Source organism: Trichomycterus rosablanca, chromosome 20, assembly GCF_030014385.1.
Source record: "Trichomycterus rosablanca isolate fTriRos1 chromosome 20, fTriRos1.hap1, whole genome shotgun sequence".
Classification (NCBI taxonomy): Eukaryota; Metazoa; Chordata; class Actinopteri; order Siluriformes; family Trichomycteridae; genus Trichomycterus; species Trichomycterus rosablanca.
The window spans coordinates 27847746-27863200 of record NC_086007.1 but is presented as its reverse complement, the minus strand read 5'-3'; the positions used below and the strand labels follow the sequence as shown (position 1 = coordinate 27863200).

Below are 15455 nucleotides of genomic sequence, written 5' to 3'. Positions count from 1 at the left end.
AAACAAAACCTCTCAGCTGCTTGAATTAGTAACAGTTGAGGAAAATAAATGACTCATGGCAAATCTGTACTGAAAAAAATGGAATTTGATGTTTATTTCTCAAAATGTTTTATGTAAAATAAAAAAAATTAAAAGAGCAAAATAATCGTAATAAAAACGACCTGGAAAACTTGGATGAATTCCTGTAAATTAGCGATCGTGAGATTGTGCTGACGCTATAATTGTCATATTACAAACAGCTTCACATCAACTCCAGTTTATTAATTTGCATAAATTTGAACGACTACTCGACAAACGACTTTCATTTAATAGCTTGATATTTTGTTTATATTAAACGCTCGTCTATCTGAGTGTGTTTAATAAAATTACAGGCAATACATGAAATCTAAGACGTTAAAGACACAGTCGTTAACTTTCTGTTCATCTGAAATTCCCTGCTCAGCGGCGCCCCCTGCCTATAACACCTGGAACTTCCAGGAATTCTGGTCCTTGTAGTCCAGGCAGTCGGCCGCTCCGAAGTTAAGCTTCCACGCCATCGGGTCTTTATTATAGTCCAGACAGTCGATGGTGCTGAAACCGAGGGACGCGGCACCGTAACCCTGTGCGGCCTGAGACTGCCCGAGAGTCATGGAGGACGAGGAGCCGATGGGGCTGAGAGCGCCCCCTCCGGTGGCTGAGAGCGGCGCGTGCATGGGAGACAGGTACGAGCTGCAGTCGAGGCCGCTGAAGTAAGACGAGGTGGTGGCGTAGGCCGGAGCGTAGGCGGGCGTCTGCGCGTACGTCATCGCGTAAGCGGTTTTACTCGACACGCAGAGCGGATCGGCCAACGGCGAGACGGAGGCGGGGCTCCAGATGGACACGCTGGCGTTGGCGTTGGACCCGCTCGAGCTCGGCGTGACGGCCGGCGGTGGGATCGGTGGTTGTAGAGCTACAGGGCTGTACGGTGCATTGATGTTAGAGTTAGCCGTAGCGGGGTCAGAGGTCGTCTCTTGGGCGGGAGATGATTTCTTTTTGGTAGGGCGGGGTTTGGGCTGGCCGCTGCTCTGCTGCTGCTGCTGGCGACACTTAGCACGACGGTTTTTAAACCAGACCTGAAAATTACAGAAACACGAGACTTTAAAATAAAAACTGTAAAATACGTCGTCGTAAATGAACCTCCGTCTACACTGAGCGTCCAGTGAAACAACAAGCTCAGGATCCGTCAGCTCACCGTGTAGTTCAGATTATTATTATTATTTCAGATAAGCAATTAAAATGAATTATTTTATTCTTATCTCGTGGTTTATATTTGTGTTATGATTTATATTATAAATTACTTAAATGGCTAATAGAGACTAAACCTGTGATTACCTCCAAACTGCAGTGAAACCAAAACTTGGAATTGATTCAGTGTCTGGAATCACAGAATCGATTCATTGTTCCAATATTCATTCTATTATTTATCCTGGTCAGGGTCACAGTGGGTCTGATTTAATAGGGAAAGGCAGGAAACACCCCGGACAGGTCACCAGTCTGTCACAGGGTGATTTCTAATAGCTCTAATTGTCCTGACTGCAGGTCTTAGGACTGTGAGGTGAAACCGGAGCACCTGGAGGAAACCCACACAGACACAGGGAGAACATGCACACAGATAGAACCCTGGGAATCGAACCCAGGACCTTCTTGCTGTCAGGTGACCCCACTGTACCTCACTGTTCTATTCGCCCCATGCAAACCAAACCAGACCAAAGCGTGGGATATGACAGACCCAATCAGACCCAATTTTACAACTTAATGCTAGTAAGTAGAAGGTAAAGATTTTAAATAAACTAAAACTACTTCATTGTACCTATAAGTAACTGTTGGTATTTTTGCTACTTTCCATTTTTAAGACCAAATAAACCTTTTCTGTAAATTGTCAGATAATTTATATATATTTAAATACAGTGAATAATATAAGTAATGTAACCTTAGATAAGTTTAGTACTCATAAGTTTTTAAAGTTTGTTTTAGGTTGTAAATTTTATGTTCTGGAACATCCTGAACATTTTGGTTCCAATAGGCACATAAAAAATGTTTTATTAACTAACTGACATTTACTTTTATTTATTATTAAGTAAAAAGCTGTAAAAAGCTTGAAATGTAATAAATATAAAAGTGTAGTTTAGACTAAAAGCATTTCCAAAAGTTAATAATATTTTACATTCTAGATTAAAGGTGGATAGTAAGACGCCACATATTTTTTTTTACCTTTGTTTATTTACCTGTTTTTAAGGTGCACTAGACCTAAAAACAGACTGAATAGATGCAGAAAGGCGGTTGAACGTTGATCAAAATTCATTTCTACAGTAACTACATCCACGCACCGCTGCAGCCACGCCCTGACCACGTGGGAGCGTTTACCCGGTTCTGCACCAGCACCACCATCACCTGTGCATGTACAGGTGAGAGGGGTGGCGGGATCACGTGATCGGGTGGAACACACTCACCTGGACCCTGGACTCGGGCAGGTTGATCTTTAGCGCCACCTCCTCGCGCATGAAGATGTCGGGGTAGCGCGTCTTAGCGAACAGCGACTCCAGCACATCCAGCTGCGCGCGGGTAAACGTGGTCCTCTCGCGCCGCTGCTTCCGGGGCGTGTCTGCACATCAATCAATCAATCAATCAATCAATCAATCAATAAGTTACATTAATAAATGTGTCTGAAATAAACAATAGAAATGACTTTACATGGTCTCCAGATAATCAAATATTTTAACTTAGTGTCATTTACTTATAAAAATGTCAATTGCATATTTTTTTTAATAAAGGAACAAGTTGTGGATTTGTTGTAAAAATAAAATATTAATAATAAATATAATATATTACATATAATAAATATAATAATATTATTAATAAATATAAATGCTTTAATTGTATAACAAAACAAAATTCAATTTGAATACCAAAAGTGGAACTTGATAATGCTTTGAATGCGTTAATCTGTGTGTGTGTGTGTGTGTGTGTGTGTGTGTGTGTGTGTACCTGTATGAATATTTTATTTTAGATTGTTGCTTTATTGACATAACTGTCACTTATGTAGATATTATTATTATCCTTATTATTAACTATATTAATAGTAATAATAATATAAATATTAATAATAATAATAATAATAATAATAACAACAATAATAATAATAACAATAATAATAATAATAATAACAATAACAATAATAATAATAATAATAATAATAAGAAATAACTATTTAACTTTTCCCTCGTAAATTACATTCAATGTTGGATTTATTATTTTTCATTATCCATAATAGGAAATCTTACATTAAAATCCTAAATGAATAATAAGAAAGCTGATTCGTGTTGTGTCTGCTAATGAATTAATTCACTGATGAATTTTATTTCATTTATATTATTTTTTGTCTATTTATTTACACGACTGGCCTCGAATGATTGATGAGAAATGAAGAAGCTCAGGTTTGATCCTGTATCGATATACAGAGGATTTAATGAACTTTTCAGGCCAGTTGTTTTTATATTTGGACATTAAATCGAAATCAGGTCCAGAATTAATTGTAGGTAATTAAACTTTTACTTTATTACTTTATGAGTTTTATTCTGTTCATTAAACTGGGCAGGTCGTAGATGCTGATTTTAACATCCATGTGGGCATTAACAGACCCCCAGTGAAGCTGGAAGGGTTCAGACATCAGCACATCAGCACATCAGCACACATCAGTCTAATGATGATTATAAGAGTAAGAAACTTTATTTGTATGGATTCAGGATGATGTTGATCGATACCAAATACCAACCAGATCACATCCTCACATCATATTTATTCAGTATATTTATCACCAGTCTGTCTGAATAAACCTGTCCTGTGTTGGGACATTTTATTAGACATTCTTGTGCCATCTACCTTCATCCGATCCCATTTAACCATGACTGAAAGATCTAAACTAAAGTTAAGACATGCAGTACTCTGCCTACCTAAAGGGGTTTGGTTCTAAACCTTCAGCAGAATCTCTCTGGGTGCTTAACAGTCCAAAAAAAACAGCATTACTTTTCATTAACTCCCAGTTAACCAGAAAGCTCACTGGACCAGCATGTCCAATATAATTAACCAATCGCTCTGTCTTTACCTGATTCCAAATATTATAATTATATAAATTCTCACATTTAGAATTCTAAAATCTGCTGAACCCCAGCACAGTCTGGACAGTTTTCTTTTCAAACACATCTGTTAAACCTATAGGATTAGTTTGAGCAGAACATCACCTAACTATACTGGAATCTGGACCCAGTTTAATCAACACAATTTAATGGCAAGATTTGTGGTGGTAAATTAAACTTGGTGCTATTATCAGTTATGAATATTATTATTAGTTTATTAGTAAATAAAATAGAAGTTAAAGGACTTACTTTGGTATCCCACGGCGGTGTGGAGGAGGTCCATGCCCGGCCCGGACAGTGTTAACCCGTTCACTGCGTAATGGGGCTGTTTAATGTAGGACATCATTCCTGCACCCCCTATAAACTCTCTCCTACTCTCTCTCTCTCTCTCTCTCTCTCTCTCTACCCCCACGACAGGTCCTCTCTCTCTATATTCCTCTTCTCTCTGCTGAATTGTTGCTGTTTTTTAAGCAAACAGAAAAACGAAATGTTATTTGTACTTTAATTCTATTTTCTCTCTGCGCTCTGATGCTACTCTGGACTGGATCTGTTTCTCTTCACCGGTTACGCGTGCGCACTGGGCGACGATCCTGATCCTTCGGTGAGTCTGTGACTGGGAGTCTGGGAGTCTTGGTCGGTGTGTTGAGCTTGAGACTCAGCCGAGGACTGAGAGGACCAAGAAGGAGACGGGCTAATTAGAGAGGGACAAGGTGGAGAGAAAGAACTCCCTCCTCCAGCTCTCTCTCTTTCTCTCTCTCTCTCTCTCTCTCGTCTTACACCTTACACCATTAAAGTTTCAACAGAAATACTTTACCCCAATCAAAAAATATATAAAATAAGATGAAATGAAAAGATTCATAAAAGATTAATTAAGTTAAATTATTTCAGCTCAAAAAGCCTTCAGACGAACTTACTAAGGCCCCAGAACTTACTGTACCAGTGAACCACAGTAAGAGTAATAATAATAATGATAATAATAATATTAATAACAACAATAGTAATAATAATATTAATAGAGCCCTTGTTTCCTAAATGAAAATGAAAAAGAAACTCAAAACATTAAATGAAGAAATTATATTCATAATAATAGTATAAAAACTATTAATCCTTAGAGGTTAATTGTATTCTTCATAAATGTATTTTGTATTTAATAACTATTTTAATTATGAAAAATGCATCATTATGCACAATGAATGATTTAAGGTTGTAATAGTGTCCCAAATGTGGCTGGCCTGAATAAACTTTAAGATTCAAGAGGCTTTATTGCCATTTCAGCTTTATACAAGTACATACTGAAACGAAACAACGTTCCTCCAGCACCGGGACCGGGACCAGGACAACACAGAACACAAGAGCAAACAACAGAACACACACAGTGGACAGAATAACAGAAACACGCTGTGACGCGGTTATAAGTAATTAGATTTAAATACTGGAGCGTGTAAATGATCATTTATTAATAATAAAACTCTTAATTCTCCTGTAATAAATTCTGTTTGGTAAATGGTGACATGCTGCTTAAATTCTGGTACTAACAGCACAAAATTCTGTAAAATTTGCGACACAATTATAACCTAAACTCATTCTGTCTAATTATAACATTGTGCGTAATGATGCATTTATTCATTATAAATCTAGTTATTAAATACAAAATACAATTATGAAGAGTACAATGAACTTATATGGATTTATAGTTTTTATAATATTATTATAAATATAGTTTGTTCAGTTTAACTTTATTAATCAAACTAATTCAGAATAAATGAATCCATGAATAATAAGCACAAAAATGTATAAACGCCCCCATATCAAACTTCTGATTTACAGATATTTTCCAACATTAAAGTTTTATAAAATAAACAAAGTGCAGAAATTATTATCGCGCTGGTGGTGCGGGGAGGGTGTGTGTGTGTGTGTGTGTGTGTGTGTGTGTGTGTGTGTGTGTGTGTTTGGGGGGGGGGGGGGGGGGGGGGTATTTCGGGTGTTATGGGGGGTGTATTCTGGGGATTTAGACAACACAAACCTCAAACTGTTCACCTAAATCTAAATCCACGTCAACTTTATTCTTACAGAATTGATTTCATCCCAAACAACACATCCACATTAACAACCGACAACCAGCAATAATAATAATAATAATAATAATAATAATAATAATAATAATAATAATAATAATAATAACAATAATAATAATACTACTAATAATAATAATACTAATAACAATAATAATACTACTACTAATAATAACAATAATAATAACAACAATAATAATAACAATAATAATAATAATAATAACAATAATAATAATAATGATAATAATAATAATAATAATAATAACAATAACATAATAATAACAACAATAATAATAATAACAATAATAATAATAATTTAATCCACCTGTAATGTTAATTGTTCTTGTAACAAGTGTAAATTTACAGTTGACCTCTACAGTTGACTGGCTTTTTCTAAAAAAGGAATCTTATTTAAAATGTAAGTAAATCGAACAATAAATAAATGCAGTTGTTTTATATAGACTGTAGGCTATATGTTTTTCTTTTCTTTTTTTAAGTTTTTATAATTACTTATCTATATCTAACATTTTTGTGCTATTGTGCTATTGCTTTGTATGATTTTGGTTTGTATTTTTAATTATGCGTAAAGATAAAATAAAAAGTTTTATTATTATTATCGTCGTTGTCATTATTTTTATTACTATTATTATTTTTATTGTTGTTTTGTTGTGTTGTTATTATTATTTAATATTATTATCATTATTGTTAGTATTTATTGTTATTATTATTACTACTGTTATTATTATTATTATTTACTTATTTATTTATTTTTATTATTTATTATTATCCGGAGCAGAGAGGTGCTGCAGTTTGTCCTGAGCTGTCCGGGTTCTACATTCAGTGATTGTAAAGCCGATTCTCCGCGCTTTGTTAACGGAATCGGATTTATTATAAGTTTAAAATCCAAACTACAATAAGGGGTTTATCTGAATCTGTAAAGCCACAGCGCTGATATAAAGACAGAGAGGAAGAGAGACACACTGTGGCCTCTTTCAGGCTCCATCTCCATCATTTCAGACCCTAAAAAATTAAAACTAAACCTGCAGCATCGGCGCGTCTGCAGAGCATCAGCCGCCCATCCGACTCACCTGAGGGGGCAGGTACAGGTAAGATCCGCGGCATCCTCATCACTTACTCTCATTTACATCATGGGTATTATAGAAAAATTACAATTTCAAACAGAAAACTTTTAATGAACATAAAAAAATCCCAGATACAATCAGATTAATTCCATACGTGAGGATCTAAAATGAGAGGATTCCAGAGCAACATGTAACTCGTTTCCTTTCTTTATTTATTTATTAAAAACATGAAGAGAACACAAATATAAGCTCCTTCTTACCTGTTTAGTTAATAAAATGGCAATGATAACAATGATAATAATACATTGGCATTTAACGATGATAATAATGATAATAATAAAATATAATAATAATAATAATAATTCAGGGTAGATGGAAGGCCTTGTACAGAACAGGGCGAAGTTTGGCTGGGGGCGGAGGGCTCATATATGCTTATATTATAAGTAAATGAGTAATAAAATCTATTCAATTAATAATAAAAAAAGAAATAAAATGTGAGCTATTAACTTGTTTATTCACTAAATTCTTATATCGGTCCAGCTGGAAACAAGGTTTATTTAGCAGAAGTTCTGCTCACAAGTTTTACTCACAAATAACAAATAAAATATATTTGTATTAGATCACATTAATTTAAACAAAAAAAGTCAAACAGCGCGTTAAATTCTCCTTTTTTTAAATCATTTTTACTGCAGTGGAATTTTTCTTTGTGGTTGTACATGTGGTACTTTTGGACCCTGCAGGGACTGAAATTAAGGACACAGCAACCCAATAAGAGGCTTACAGTATTTAATCTGTACACACACACACTCACACACACACATACACACACACACACAACTCACACACACACACACACACACACACACACACACACACACACACACACACACACACGCACACACGTGGCCACATTTTAATCAGCGTCGCTTCCTACAAATGTTTCCATATTTTTGTTTTTCATCTTGTAATTCTGATGATTTCTGCATCTGTGTTGGTTATTTTATGTAAATTTTGACCCAGCAGATCATATTTATTTTACTTTTTAAACCTTGTTTTGTCTCAAGGGTCAAAAATGACCCACCAATATAATTATCACCAGATCAGATCCCATCAGCCTATATTCACATATAGGTATTCACACAGTCTGAGATGAACCACAGGTTGGTTCTGGATGTTTTCTGTATGTCTGTAAATTGTAATTAAGCTGCATTATTTTAGGGATTTAGTGAAAGTGGGTCATTTTTGACCTTTAAGACAAGAGGAGTTAACAGAATGTTGAGACTAAACAAGAATTTAAAACTTTATGAAAATGTATGTGGCAACAAAGTGATTTAATTATTCATCAAATCTGATCAGTTTTCTGTCTGGAGTTTTTCATTCCCGTGTGGATTCACTTCAAAACTCATAAAAGCATGCCAGTAGGTGGACTGATTGCTTTATTGCCACTAGGTGTGAGTGCGTGATGCCCCGGGATGGACTGGTGCCCTGTGTGCCCACTTCAGTTCACTACATTTTTGGTGCCCTTTATTTACTTATATTTTTTCTTGGCTTAATTGCTGGACTAGTAATCAGAACGTTGCTGGTTCAAGCCCTTCCATCACCAAGTTGCCACTGTTGGGCCCCTGAGTAAGGCCCTTAACCCTTAATTGCTCAAATTGTATTCAGCTGATGTGGATAAAATCATCCGCTGAATGCTGCACATGTAAACGTAAATGCAGTTGGTGGAGTGAACGTGGGTCCTGGGAACCTGGGTTTGATCCTTATTGCCTCTGGTCACTGTCAGGAAGACGTTTGGCATGTTCTCCTCTGGGTAGCACGGTTTCGTTGCACCTTCCAAAATAACAATAGATTGGTGTCCCAATGTGGCCCTAATCAGGACAAAATCATCACAGGAGATGAATGAATGACACTGGCTTGATCTTTACTTATGGTCAGTTTCTGTGTGGAGTTTGGTATGTTCCTGCTGTGTCATTGCGCAAGGAGCTTAAAGTTTGAACCCATGTCTGTAGGACCTTTATATAATGTAGCCACCCAGCCCTAATTCTGTATAATACTTTGTACAGCATGCCAACAAAACACAAAAAACATGCAGGAGGTGGATTGGCAGAGCTGGTTTGGGTCTAGAGTGAGAATGTGAATCTGTCTATGATGTCCAGCACTGGTCTGGTCCAGGCTGGGGTCTGGTTGGTGATGATTGAATGAATGAATAATTGTAGGATTTTCAGTACACACACACACACACACACACACACACACACACACACACACACACACAAACACTCTCACACACACACACACACACACACACACAGTTTAGCCGGTTTATCATAATGTGCTTTATCTGAAAAGTATCTAAGCTCGGGATAAAGAGAGAAACGAGCCGTTTGGACTCAGATTGACGGTGGATGGCAGGATGGATCGAACTGACCGGTCAGTGGACAGGAAACGATAGAAAAATAAGCAGATAATTAAATATGAATAAACTTTATTACAGGTGAGGGTCATAGAATGGTCACGTGATCTGCTGGATCTGTAAATATCTGGACGAGCGATTGGACGTGAGGAGGAACGGAGGGTCAGAGGTTTGTAGAAGAACGTGTGTGTGTGTGTGTGTGTGTGTAGCCCTGCATGATTTCTCACTGTCGTTCATTCATCTTCACCAACTGCTTCATTATGGTCAGGGTCATGTTGGGTCCAGTGCAGCCCAGAAACCCTTATTGTTGTGACGTACACCTTGGCCAGCATGCCAGTGCATTACATTAACAACAATTGGGGCCAAGGGTCGAACCCAGGACCCAGGACCCTGCTACTGCGTGGCTCCACCGAGCAGTTTTCTGGGCCTTGGCTCGGCAATCCGGGTTTGAGCCTACAGGAACATTAGAGGACCAGTACAGGAACATTAGAGGACCAGTACAGGAACATTAGAGGACCAGTACAGGACCAGTACAGGAACATTAGAGGACCAGTACAGGAACCCTACAGGAACATTAGAGGACCAGTACAGGAACATTAGAGGACCAGTACAGGAACCCTACAGGAACATTAGAGGACCAGTACAGGACCAGTACAGGAACATTAGAGGACCAGTACAGGAACATTAGAGGACCAGTACAGGAACATTAGAGGACCAGTACAGGACCAGTACAGGAACATTAGAGGACCAGTACAGGAACCCTACAGGAACATTAGAGGACCAGTACAGGACCAGTACAGGAACATTAGAGGACCAGTACAGGAACCCTACAGGAACATTAGAGGACCAGTACAGGACCAGTACAGGAACATTAGAGGACCAGTACAGGAACCCTACAGGAACATTAGAGGACCAGTACAGGACCAGTACAGGAACATTAGAGGACCAGTACAGGAACATTAGAGGACCAGTACAGGAACCCTACAGGAACATTAGAGGACCAGTACAGGAACCCTACAGGAACATTAGAGGACCAGTACAGGACCAGTACAGGAGCATTAGAGGACCAGTACAGGACCAGTACAGGAACACTAAAGGAACATTAAAGAAAGATTAAAGGAACATTACAGGAACCCTACAGTTGTTTCCTTTGTTTTGCCCAATGAATCGGACCCACAGCGACCCTGACCAGGATAACGTGGTGGTGAACTTTGTGTACTTTGTCTATATGGGGATGAATGTGGAGGTAAAGATTGTAGGTGAGTAATTATTATAGGCTGTTCTTTATGTATTAGGGGCCTGGGGTCGACCTTCACATCCGAGTTTTGCATGTTCTCCACATGTTCGTATGGGTTTTGTTTTTGTATCTCCCACCTCTGAGAACTTTAAACTGCTCCTAGTTGTAAGTAAGTGACTGAATGTGTTACACACAGGTGGCCTCTGTCCTTTGATTGTTCTTTCTGTGGGACTGGACCCACTGCAACCATGACCAGGATAAAAATACCTCACTGCTGGTGATTGGATGTAAGTGTGCTGTAACTGAGAAGAAAGATCAAATCTGTCTATAAGGAACATTTTGTTCTCCTGGGCTTTAGTTTGGACTGAATTGTGACAGAACACACACACACACACACACACACACACTCACACACACACACTCACACACACACACACACACACTCACACACACACACACATACACCACACACACACACACACACACACACACACACACACACACACACACACACACAGTCCTGTTCTGGCAGATTAAGATTAGTAATCCCTGGCAGACGACAGCAGGTGGGTGTCTGAGTGCATCATCGCATCAGCAAAATGTGTGTGTGTGTGTGTGTGTGTGTGTGGTGGGGGTGCAAGAAGGGCCTGGGTTCAAAATGTGTGGAGTTTGCATGTTCTCCCTGTGTCTGTGTGGGTTTCCTCCGGGCGATCCGGTTTCCTCCCACAGTACAAAGACGTGCAGTCAGAAAGTGTGTGTGTAGTATATGGTGGAGTTTTACTTAGAAGGTAAGGGGGTACAGTTGGTGGGGGTATGTGTGTGTGTGTGTGTGTGTGTGGTGTGTGTGTGTGTGGTGGATTGTGGGTGTTTGGGGTCAGGATGGTGGTGGTGCCACATGTGTGTGTGTGTGCGTGTTTGGGGGGGGGGGGGTAAAATGCATGGTGTTGTGCTGGTTGGGGGTTTAGGGTGATGGGTAGGTGCATTTTTGGGGTCAGCTTATGGCACGTGTGTGTGTGTGTGTGTGTGTGTGTGTGTGTGTGTGTGTGCTTGAGTGCATGCATGTGTGTGTGTGTGTGTGTGTGTGTGTGTCCATATGGCATCAGGCAGAATGCGAGGGCACAGTAATCAGGGAAATGGTACAGCAGCCTAATCCCAATAATCTTCCTCTGCACTCAGCCACGTGGCACACACACACACACACACACACACACACACACACACACACACACACACACACACACACACACATGCACACTATATAAATACACTGTATGGACAAAAGTATTGGGACACCGTTTCTAATGTTGAATTCATGTGTCTCAGTCACAACAGTGTGTAATAAATCAATCATATAAAGGAAGTTTTAAGCTTTTGACTTCTGACTGCAGCAACAGTTTAGGGAAGGACCTTTCCTGACCTCAGCCCCACTCAACAGCTCTGGGATGAACCGGAACACCGACTGATCTCAGTTCAGGGTCTCATGATGTCTGGGGAAAAGCAAATAAAGCATTTTAGAGCACAGACAAGATAGCGGAAGTAAAATATGGTGGTGGTAGCATGATGGTGTGTGTGTGAGTGTGTTTAATGTACAGTCACACAAGGTGCTGAACTTTCACACACACACACACACACACACCACAAACACACAATAGCCCTCTGATGCTTAATTGGGAGTGTAATCCTGTGGAATGTGTCTAATTAGCGCACACGGCCGGACAGGCTCTTACCCAACCACACAATGGAGCACTGTTAAACACACACACACACACACACACACACACACACACACAGCACCATGTGCTATACACTCACAGGGACAAAACTGATGCCCACAGTCCCGATAAATCAGTAAATACACACAAGAATTACTAATAAAGTTCTAAACTTTTCGCTGCATTTATTCTGGTGATTCTATTAAAAATAAAACATGACGTGTTACATTTAGGAATAAGAAGAAGAAAGAAGAAGCGTTTTTATTAAAGGTCTCAGACTTTTGGCCATCACAGTAAAACAGTAATATTTAATATTTATTTTTTACTGAATCATTTTTCTTTAACTGAGATCCAATAAACTGAACCCAACAAGCAAATTCCTCCAGTAATTTATTACAGAATTTTACTTCAATATTACTAAAATATACAAATATCTTCATACCAGGGTGATAAATGCAGACACGTGATGGATTAATGTGCATTTAAACTGGTTCAAACTTGCTAAAACAAGCTGTTTTAATTATGCAAAATTATTTATTTTTATTATTATTATTTTATTCATTTTAGATGTTCTGGAAGACACGCGACCATCAGGCTGTTCTGCACGACAGGAACTGCTTCAGCAGATATGGTTTGTGTTTTCTACACGTAAAGCAAAAGATTAACACACGCCCCCTCTGACATGTGTGCAGTACCGCTTCTTTTTACCTGCTCCAGGGTTCATACGAAGATCCGGATCGCGCATGGAGAGTCACAGACCTATCTTCATTATCCCCCGTCTCTGCAGCGCCATGATCAGCCAGCAGAGGGCGTAACTGCAGCAGTAATGATGAATCCTTACGACCCTCCCACCCTCGGACGAGCCCATCATTGTCAATATAGGTGGCCAGCTCTCTCAATAGCAGAGCTGAGATTTGAACTGTGCGACCGGAGCACTTTTTAACTCTATTTCTAAAATAAGTTGTACAAATTTAGTCAGCAGTTGTAGTTAAACAGTTAAGTTACTAGACTAGTAATCAGAAGGTTACTGGTTCAAGCCCCACCATTGACAAGTTGCCACTCTTGGGACCCTGATCAAGGTTCTTAACCTTCAATTGCTCACATTGTGTGTCTGCTAAATGCCATACATGCAAACTTATGAACCAGGAACTTCGTTAGGACCCTGTACACCTGCGTATTCATGTAATTATCCAATCAGCCAATCGTGTGGCAGCAGCATAACGTATAACATCATACAGACAGTATAAGAACCACATCAGGTTTCACTCCTGTCATCCAGGAACAGAAATCTGAGACTACAGTGGGCACAGGCTTACCAACACCGACCAGTTAGAGGCTGGAAAAACATCGACTGGTCTGATGAATCCTGGCTTTCACCTCAAGGTTTGACCCGTTTATATTGCTCACCAGTTTTAATAATGAGGTTCTGTTAACGTGAATGTAGCTTTTATTTGCATTTTCTTGTCAATAAAGCATTTCTGCATGCCGAACTGCCACTTACTGGATGTTTTTTTTTTTGCTTTTCTCACCATTCTGAGCTGTAAACTCTAGCGTTTGTGATGAAAATTCCAGAATATTTTGCTATTTCTGACTTACACAAACCAGCAACCACGACACTGTCAGAGTCACTCACATTTTATTTATTTGTTCTCCTTATGCTGGCAAATTGTCGAGTAACTTTGATCTAAAATCTAAATAAATCTTAAATAAACGTTTTGTGATTGAATAAAAAGTGTCTTTGTGCTATAATATAGTTTGTTTAATGATCTGAAATCATTGTACAGTATATTTTTACTCACAGCACTGTATCTATTCAGGGTGGCATCACAGCAAGAAGGATGTGGGTTCGATTCCCGTGTCTGTGAGTGCTCTCGTGTTCGACCAAAAAGTCCAAAAACATGCAGTCAGGTCAATTGGAGCTACTAGAAATGGCTCTAGGTGTGTGTGTGTATGTGTGTGTGTGTGTGTGTGTGTATCCTGTGATGGACTGGCGACCTGTCCGGGGTGTTTCCTGCCTTTCGCCCAGTGAATTAGACCCACCGCGTCCCTGACCAGGATAAAGAAAGTGAAACAAACAGTGAATGAATGTTGTTTGGTAACAAAAACAGCGCTTTGTCGCCACCTGTTGGTTATTTTGTATCACTGCAACACCAACCTTTTTTCCTTCCTTGATATGGGAAGGTTGTTCGACAAGATTTTTGAACGTATCTGTGGGAATTTATGTCCGTTCAATCAAAAGAGCATTTGTAAAAATAGTAACTGATGTTTGATCTGAATGCTTTGCTCACAACTGACATTCCAATTTATCCCCTATGTGTTTAACTGGATTAAGGTGAGGGCCCCATGCAGGCCATTAGATGTGTTTTAATGAGTTTCACACGTTTTAATGACTGAGGTCAAACTAACCTTATTTATATGGGCAGATAAAAGTCCTGAGCTGCAGTAAATCAATGTCAGCTTGTGTGTGTGTGTGTGTGTGTGAGTTCAGGTGAAGGTTTTTTCGTTTCACCCCAAAGAGCAACCGGAAACTGAAACTTTTAGCAGTGCAGCTTTGCAGAGGCAACACACACACACACACACACACACACACACACACACACACACACACACACACTCACTGTACCTCTGTGGTGCTCAGTTGAATCAATCTTGGTTTTATTTCCTGTTTGTCATTGTGTGTGTGTGTGTGTGTGTGTGTGTGAGGGAGGTTCCAATATGTAAGGAGGAAGAACGTGTACATGCAGTTCAGTGTGTGAGAGCCGGAGACTAGATACACTGCTCTGCAACA

The 15455-nt window shown here is 39.1% G+C and overlaps 1 protein-coding gene across 2 annotated transcripts; it reads right to left on the bottom strand.

Annotated features, from left to right (window-relative positions):
* Nucleotides 1-455: 455 nt before the first annotated feature.
* Nucleotides 456-4497, bottom strand: otx5 (orthodenticle homolog 5). Of its 2 annotated transcripts, XM_063016783.1 has the most exons (4): nucleotides 4401-4497; nucleotides 4190-4204; nucleotides 2469-2620; nucleotides 456-1091 (listed from the first exon to the last, which is right to left on the bottom strand). In XM_063016783.1, exons 1-4 carry the CDS (start codon nucleotides 4495-4497, stop codon nucleotides 456-458), a joined length of 900 nt encoding a protein of 299 aa, XP_062872853.1. The 2 variants fall into 2 exon arrangements, with proteins under 2 accessions (XP_062872853.1, XP_062872854.1); XM_063016784.1 differs by lacking the exon at nucleotides 4190-4204.
* Nucleotides 4498-15455: the final 10958 nt, after the last annotated feature.